The 9,138-nt window shown below is 36.6% G+C and overlaps 2 protein-coding genes across 2 annotated transcripts; both read left to right on the top strand.

Annotated features, from left to right (window-relative positions):
- Positions 1–950: 950 nt before the first annotated feature.
- Positions 951–3,108, top strand: LOC109012420 (arabinosyltransferase RRA3-like). The gene is made up of 2 exons (XM_035684751.1): positions 951–1,210; positions 1,713–3,108. Exons 1-2 carry the CDS (start codon positions 1,019–1,021, stop codon positions 2,829–2,831), a joined length of 1,311 nt encoding a protein of 436 aa, XP_035540644.1. The 5' UTR covers positions 951–1,018; the 3' UTR covers positions 2,832–3,108.
- Positions 3,109–4,762: 1,654 nt separating this feature from the next.
- Positions 4,763–8,224, top strand: LOC109012421 (deSI-like protein At4g17486). Its single transcript, XM_018994041.2, has 4 exons — positions 4,763–4,997; positions 5,752–6,006; positions 6,799–7,086; positions 7,651–8,224. Exons 2-4 carry the CDS (start codon positions 5,796–5,798, stop codon positions 7,893–7,895), a joined length of 744 nt encoding a protein of 247 aa, XP_018849586.1. The 5' UTR covers positions 4,763–4,997; positions 5,752–5,795; the 3' UTR covers positions 7,896–8,224.
- The last annotated feature ends 914 nt before the right edge of the window (positions 8,225–9,138 follow it).

The following is a 9,138-nucleotide window of genomic DNA, read 5'->3' as shown; positions in this document are numbered from 1 at the left end:
TACATATAAGAATATCATAGCAAAATTTGAAAAAATCAATAAGATAGAGAAGAAAATGGACGAATTACAATTTTGATCAATTTCGATAAACTCTAGAATTTGTGAAGATGCGTGAGGCCCATGCACGTGTCTCTTTGCAGCCACAACAGTTAGATCTAAATTATCTGATGATGGCGAGTCCGTTAGTTTAGCGCTTGTTGTGATAAAAGCTCCCAGAGGGGGTGATGAGTGAGGCACATGCGCAATTGTTGGTGGCGCGTGAGGCTTATGCGCGGCAATTTTTGCAGGACGGTCACTTCTCTCCGAACGATTTTCATTCTAAGAGACTTTTTGTGCTGTATGTGTCTCTTGAATGTTGGTGAAAAATTATAAATCTATTTTTTTAACCTTAGGAAACAAACCATCTAGGAATGAAGAACTAACTTTATAAACAAAGTGATAGATGGTGAAAGAAGAGAAGGAGGACGCGGCGGCTTCTCTTCTGCGAAAAACACAGATGAGTTTTGGGGACTTTTGAGAGAGAGAGAGAGGTTTTTTTTACAGCTTCAAAGCGACTGCCTACCATCACGTACAATGGAAATAAGCATAATTGCGTCATTATCGCGGCAAAATCATCTCTTTATTACGTAAATAATTTTAATGAAATGATATTAGCCTATTAGGTGACAGGTCAAAATAATTTTCACCGAACCGTGCTACAGCCCCCGCTCCCTCTCCCGCTCTCAGTCCCGCTCAGTGTAAAATGTAGTGTTTTTTTATTTTATTTTTTTATATATATATATTTTTTAATACTATAAAATATTTTTTAAAAAAATAAAAAAAAATAATATTATTAAAAAATATTTACTTAATCATTAAATAAAAAAAAATATATTAAAAAAATAAAAAAAAATGTAACGAGACCGGGAGCGGGACCGGGAGTGGTGAGAGTCATTTTCACCCACGTCTGTCTCTCCTCTCTCCCCCTTTCTGGTTCGGTTTAGATCGTCCAGACTCCATTCTCGCAACGCCCCCACAAATGATTGGCCGGAGAGATGGGTTCTCGATGCGAAACACGACGCATTCGCTCCCCAAATCGAGGGTCACAATCGGCGTAGCCATCGGAGTGGGAATCCTCTTTGGTTGCGTCTTCGCCTTCTTGTTCCCTCATGGTCTCTTCCTCTCAGCCCCTATTATCACTCACCGCCACTCCAAATCTGACAATGCACAGGTTCCGATTTCCATGCCCGGTTATTTTTAAAAAGAGAAGTTTTTCTTAATTTTTGGGTGTGGAATCGTTATTGCTGTTTTGGGATTCTAAAATATGGTATGTTCGACGATATTATAACGACAAATTGAAACGAGCAAAATCATTTATACATACATATAAATTTGCACACTTTGTACTTTTCCGTGGGGTGTTTCACACAGATTATTAGCCTATAGAAATTTTAAAGTAATATGGTAACCATTTGACGGAAAACCCATTGATATGAGAAGAAGTTCATTTTATATGCATTAATACATGTCATATAGTCTAGCATCTTCTACAGTTTTGCTAATTTTTTTCATTTTGTGGCCATGGGTATGGTGTGTATGGAGTTCACCCGGAACTGAGTCGACAATTAGGTAGATTTTAAGGAAGGAATTTAGGTCTATGGAACTAGTATTCATTTTCTAACAAATTTGGGTCTATGGAAATAGTATTCATTTTCTAGTTGTTTACTGACTAGGTTGGTTCAGCCTCATGTGAATCGTCCGAACGGGTGGACATGCTGAAATCAGAGTTTGTGGCAGCATCAGAGAAAAATGCCGAGTTGAAAAAACAAATCAGGGAGCTTACTGAAAAACTTATATTAGCTGAACAAAGGAAAGATCAGGCGCAGAAGCAGGTTCTTGTGTTGGGTAAACAACAGAAAGCTGGAGGTTTTGGTACTGTGAAGGGATTAAGAACCTTCCCTACTGTTGTCCCTGATGAATCTGTGAATACAAGACTGGCTAAGATATTAGAGAAAGTTGCTGTTGAAAGAGAGCTCATAGTTGCTCTTGCAAACTCAAATGTGAAGGACATGCTGGAGGTCTGGTTCACTAATATTAAGAGAATAGGTATACCCAATTATCTGGTTGTTGCTTTGGATGAGGAGATTTCAAGGTTCTGTAAGTCAAAGGATGTCCCGGAGTATAAAAGAGACTCGGATGAAGGTATTGATTCAGTTGCAAGGACCGGAGGGAACCATGCTGTTTCAGGGTTGAAATTTCGTATTCTCAGGGAGTTCTTGCAGCTAGGATATAGTGTCCTTCTATCGGATGTTGATATTGTTTATTTGCAGAATCCTTTTCCTTATCTTTATCGTGATTCTGATGTGGAGTCCATGACTGATGGTCACGATAATGGGACGGCTTATGGTTATAATGATGTCTTTGATGAACCTGCAATGGGGTGGGCTCGATATGCCCATACCATGCGGATGTGGGTTTATAACTCTGGTTTCTTCTATATCAGACCGACAATCCCATCAATTGAGCTTCTAGATCGTGTAGCCAGTCGTCTTTCTAGGGAGCCAAACTCTTGGGACCAGGCAGTTTTTAACGAGGAGCTCTTTTTCCCTTCACATCCTGGGTATGATGGGCTTCATGCTGCCAGGAGAACTATGGATTTCTATCTTTTCATGAATAGCAAAGTTCTCTTCAAGACTGTGAGGAGAGATGCTAAACTGAGCAAGTTCAAACCAGTAATTGTTCATGTAAATTACCACCCTGATAAGCTTCCTCGTATGAAAGCTATAGTGGAATTTTATGTTCGTGGAAAGCAGGATGCCCTGGAGCCCTTCCCTGATGGTTCAGATTGGTAACCTGTTTCTGTTCTCTGAAATACATTTAACATTTATTTGCTTAGCAAGTTATGATGAAATGTTGTATAGATGTTCCAAAGCCCGTGTTTTTTACTTTTTTTTAACTCCTTTAGTTGAACTTTTCCCTTCTAGCAAGATGTATTGAAACAAGCTCCCTCATGTTCTGGCTGTTTGATATGTAGCCAGTAACTCAAACTTGAACAATTTTTACGAAATTTGTTCTACGATGCTACATGATGCTATTTAGCATATGTTTGTGAGCTCAGAAAGGGAAAAAAGAGAGAGCAAATGCTTGCCACTAAGGCCCCGTTTGGATACATAAACACTCTCAATTTATCTCATCTCATCTCATCATTACAACTTTTTCAAATTTCTATATAACGGATTGCAAGACAGGCGCTTGAGTTATAGATGGTTCTTGCTAAATTATTATTATGTAGGACTGTCAACTATAGATGCTGTAAAGGAGCGTTTGCAATGATAAAATGGTTGGTTTGCTGCTGATTCGAAAGTGGGTTTTATGGAGAAACTTGAGTGCGGATTTAAATTGCGGGCTCAATTTGGAGTGATGAAAGGGATATTTCCTTTCAACTCATGATTGCTCCCATTTCGGGTCTCTCTTGCAAATCATTTCCGTCCAGAACCTGTCTGTAGAAGTTGTGTTGATCAAAGAAACAGTCTCCTATTTATACATACATTCTTTTCTTTCTTCTTTCACTTTTGATGAGATTGTAATGGGTGCTGGGTCCACCTTTTTCAATGACTCGATTCTAAATCAATGAGTGTTCATTTCAAGTTTTCACATGGTTGCTCAAATCATCTTAAAATTACCTATTTATTGCACATTTTAAAAAGATGTATCTTCTAAAACGATACTTTATTTGTCATCTAATGCATCTTTTGAAAACGGGCTTCCTGAACCTTTTCAGAAGTCGAATGATTATATATTTATCAAAACCTTCCACTCTCTTCAGAGAAGCTCTACTTTTTGACGTTTTGTTGCATATAAATACAAAGGAAACCAATAATACTACCTATAAAAAAACAATAATAATAATAATTTACATCAAAAGCTATGCTGTCACTCCGTGGAATTTAAGTATTTTAAGATTTGGATTTTTGTTTAAATTCATGATTCTACAAATAATGAATCCAATCTCCTCTTGTTTTTTTCCTTAAAAAAAGGTAATTACAGAGAGGCCAATATTCCTTTTGTCTTGTCTTAACAACATTGTTAATTTTATAGCATATGAAGTGTAACTATGATGTGGGTAGTCTTTGTAATTAACTTTGTTATTGCATAGATCACTTGTGTATTTTTTTTTTCATAAAATTCATCTACGCCTTTAATTTTGATAATAATTATCCTAAAATAATAAAGTTGAAGAATTTGTAAATCTTTTTCACAATAGCCTTTACTTGATTTTTTAGTCCTAACAAATTGGTCAGGCCATCCATGTATAGTTCAAATAAGATGAGATGATATATTTTAAATAATAATAAAATTTTTTGAATTAAAATGAAATGAGATCATTTGTAAAAAAAAAAAATGTAATTTGGATGATGAGATTATATAGAATAGTTTTGATTTTTTTGTGATTTGATAAAAAAAGTACTAAAATCACAACCGGGTATTTTCAACTGGGATCCCGGCTGATTTTTTTACTTAATGGTTAATAATTAAGTAAATATATTTTTATTGATGTTGTGAATTTAAAAAAAAAATAAAAAATGGTAAAAAATCGCAATATTTTTTTCTGTTTATTTTTTCTTGTTTTCTAAGCACCTTAAATCCTATTAAAGACAACTTAAATTAGCAGGAGACCAGACCTGGCGACTCATGATAAAGCCAGCCGGTCAAATTGTACGAAGAGACAACATGTCTTTCATGGTTTCACTTTTACCTTTAGCTGCAAGACGTATTAACCTCTATTATTCTTCTTTCTGTGTTATTCTCTCTCCTCATTTGGCTTCAAAAAGTACTATATTTTCTTTGCTTCCCCGAGCCTTCGTTTCATTTGTCAGGTAAACAAAATACGATGTGTGGGTTTCGGGCACACACATTGCTTCATTTTCAGGAGCCCTCCCCCCTGCTCTGAAAATGGCCGCCTTATATTTTGGTGGTCGCATTTCCTTCGCTTTCTAATGGGTGGTCTCGGCATAGAGGTTAGTGGGTCTCTTTGATTATCACTTTCCTCCAATGGGTTTTCTTTATTTTCTCGAGTTTTTTGGTTTCTTGATTGGTTTTACGCACCAAATGTTCTAAATTTCCGATGTAGTTATTGTTGTTTGGATAACATCTGCTGCTGCTATATTGTTTTGTTTCCTTATGAATCTGATCTGCTTCCGTATCCAATTAGAGAGAGAGAGAGAGAGAGAGAGTTACGTAAAGTGGATGAAAGATACGCAGAAAGAACTTGACGGAAGAAATAAATTACTAAAATGCTTGCAAAAAATAGGTCTTGGACAAAAATGAGAAACGACATTGTTGTTATTGTTAACGCTCAGATCTTCAGATTTGTCTACTTTGCACGTATGTAAGAAAGGTGAAAATTCGATTGACGGAAGATATTTCCTTTTGTTTTAATATCACACAGTGCTATGCCTCAATTAAGAACTATTAGAATTTAGAATAAAATCATTCGCGTCATACAGCTCTTAGGCCCGTTTGGATAGTGAGATGAAATGAGATGATTTTAGATAAAAGTTAGAATAAAATATTGTTAGAATATTATTTTTTAATATTATTATCGTTTTGAGATTTGAAAAAATTGAATTGTTTATTATATTTTATGTGAGAATTTAGAAAATATGTAATGATGAAATGAGATGAAACTGTTTCTGTATCCAAACATGGCCGTAGTGGTCACTTTTTGCAGTTTAACATGGATAGTTGATGTTGTTATTCCACTTTCTACAGGTCGGAACCAGGCGTTGATGGATTCCTAGTTTCACCCTTAAATCATGAAATCAGGACCAAAGGATGGCTGGCATTCTATTATGCCTCCTTGTTTCGGAGGCAAATCGGCCACACGCTTCTGCATATTCCCAAAAGTGAAGTCAACAAGATATAGTCCAGGCAATTCACCTGTCTATCTGAATGTGTACGATTTGACACCTGTAAATGGCTATGTCTATTGGGCAGGCCTGGGTATCTTTCATTCTGGAGTGGAAGGTTAGTTAATTTTATCATAAATATCCATTAATGATGCTTTAAATTACTTCTGGTTCCTCTGAAAATGATAGTACCAGAGCATGTTGTGCTTCTCATTGAGTTTCTACCCGGAATTATCTGGCTATATATTACTGTCAATGGTGAGAGTATGAGTTGATAACTGAATTAGAACAGTTATAAAATTACTGAGGAAGGGACAGCGCCTTTAATCTTTGTAATGGTTTGGTCTATGCCACTATGTTTACAGTGGAAAAATTAACCTTCTTGATTGAACTGGACCCAGCTAGACAACGCTCCTCTCAAGCCATATGGACCAAATGATAGGAAAAACTCTGCAAAAAGATGTTCTTTTGTTTGACTGAATTAAAAGTGAGGGGATGTAAGGAGGAGAGGGGAAAGAATCTACATCATAAATTGCAGTGGCACATGATTCATTCAGTTCAAACATTTCATTAATGTAAAAATATAGTAGGGAATGAGTACATGTGATCAAAATGCTAAATAAAGTTGCTGCATGTCAGATGTTCATGTAAAAGTACCCAAAAGGTTTTTGCACATTTCTGTAAAGCCTCAATCCTTGGTAGAGTATATGATTTGCCTTCTCTCCTCTCAACGTCCACCCCCCCTTCCACTTGCCCAAGGATAAATTCCTGGATTCTCCCTTGTATGCATGCAAATATGAATGTTCATATATGTCAATTGTTACTTTCATGTCATCTTCTTTCTCTTCTTAAATTATGGTATTCTCTGGATGACACAACCGTTTTCTGATTGTCCCTGTTGCATTTTCAGTTCAGGGGATTGAATATGCATTTGGAGCTCATGACTACCCAACAAGCGGTGTCTTTGAGGTTGAACCTCGGCAGTGCCCTGGCTTCAAGTTTAGAAAGTCAATATATATGGGGACAACATGCTTAGATCCTGTCCAGGTTAGAGAGTTCATGGAGAGCCAGTCAGCAAACTATAATGGTGATACATATCACTTGATTGCTAAGAACTGCAATCATTTCTGTGAGGATATATGTTACAAGCTGACTGGTAACCGAATGCCAAGATGGGTAAACAGACTTGCAAGAATAGGTAGGTTATATGCATCTTGTTTATCATGCAGTATATTTTACTTTCAGATTTTGCTTTTGTTTGATTACTTTGTTCTTTACCTTTATTCTACCTTTTACTTGGAAAAAAAAGAGTGAGAAAGTTTGCTTGAACTTTTGGCTCTAACTATCTTGGTAGCTCAAGGCCTGAATGCTTCTTGTATCAATTGACTATCATGGTTTAACTCAGATTTTTGTATTATGCAACAATTTCCTCGTTTAAGGCTGATGAGGTTTATATAGAGCACGAGGCACGCATGTAACATGTGAACAAACTTAGGCTATTAAAAAATAAAGAATACTTTATGCATGACTTTGATCAAATAAGTTACCTTGTTCATTAGATATATGCTTGGATTTCATCTTCCAAGCACTGATTGAAAGAACCGGGAGCACTTACTTTTCTGGAAACAAAATAAAATAAAATGGAGGTTTAACATGATATTCATTGAGTTGTATGCCTTGTTACTGCATTAGTTCCCTCGATATTAGTTTCCACACATTCATGTGAAGGTGACCGTAGTTCATTCTTGTGTCTTCCTTGTAGGTTCACTGTGCAACTGCATACTCCCTGAGGCCCTTAAATCTACCACTGTATGCCATGACCCTGACTTCCAAGAAGATGACAATGAAAAGAAGAAACTGAGGAGCGTCTTCAGCTGCCTGTCATCAATATCCATGCATCAGAAGGAAGTATCAGTGTCATCCTTGTTTCTGCATTCTCACTACAAGGGCTGTTTACCACCATGGGAGTTGAAGAGGTCTAGAACTGGTTCATTGAAGGAACAGTGAGAAATTATTTCTTTATTACTTTCCGCAGTTGAAGGGAGACTGGACGTCCATCTTGCAATATTGAGCTATTGGAGGTATGGGGTATTCCTGCTCATTTGCATCCGTAAGGCCTTGGGGTAAAATCTGTGAGTTTGTTGTTGTGGATGTAGAAATTGAAGGCTTCTGGTCTTCTGTCTTTGCCAACTTGTGTGGAGTTTGCTTGTTGTATTTGATGTTTTTTTCTTTTAAGTTAAATCCTGCTGATATTAGGCTATTAGCTTCATTGATATGCAGCCACAATTTTATTACACACCAAGAATCCAAATTGATTTCTGAATTGTTTTATACCATCTTGAGCTCTCATACAATGCGTTCTTGTTGTTAGTTCTGTGCATAATGTTCTTCACGACTAAATCGAAGAAGTGAAAGGGTTGCTTCGTGTCATCAACCTTAAACTCCACGAGGTTTGACCATCCATTTACCATCATCATCAAGCTATGGCTTGATACTCTAGCCCATGTACTGTATCAAAATTATCTACATCCAGAGTCCCAGACCCTCAACATGTACAGATTCAGAAAGTAACTTCGTGGAAGCACTGCCTTGGCATGACAGCAATCATGGAATTTGGTGAAGGCAGAGAAGTTAGAATTGATGTTTCTGTGTCGGGCCTCTCGTGTTCATTTGCATTCATGGGCTTCACAAGTCCCTAAAAATTGATTATTTTCCAAACCCCACCATTCAAGGAGAACGAATGATATCCTCAGTCAAAATGCAGCTACGAATGAGCTTCTGGACTCCCACCTGATCTAAATGGAGTAATGGACTGCCTTGATACAAAGCTTTTGGAGAGAATGAAACAAAAGCATTTGGTAAATAATTTCAGTGGTTAGCTCCCATCATCTTTTTTTTTTTTTTTGTAATTTTTATGAAAAATTCTGTCATCATTGATTGAGAGTGGACCAGTGGTGGTCCAATGATTTTAGATCTCACTCGTGTGAGGTCTGGTGGTTAATAATCCTGACTTTAATGCCTGGGCAATATATACTCTGGAATAACCCTATTTGCCCTAGTCTTCAAAGTTAAAAGATTGCTCCCTCACATGTCACTATCTAGGTTGGATAACAAGGTATTCTCAGAATATATAACTATTATTTATTATTTTATTAATTATTATTTAATATTATATTATTTTATTATTATTATTATTCTTCACAGAATATATAAAAATATCTCACTACCTAAATGCAACCTCTGGTCAGTT

Source organism: Juglans regia, chromosome 13, assembly GCF_001411555.2.
Source record: "Juglans regia cultivar Chandler chromosome 13, Walnut 2.0, whole genome shotgun sequence".
In the NCBI taxonomy this organism is placed as follows: Eukaryota; Viridiplantae; Streptophyta; class Magnoliopsida; order Fagales; family Juglandaceae; genus Juglans; species Juglans regia.
This window is presented reverse-complemented; position numbering and strand designations above follow the sequence as displayed.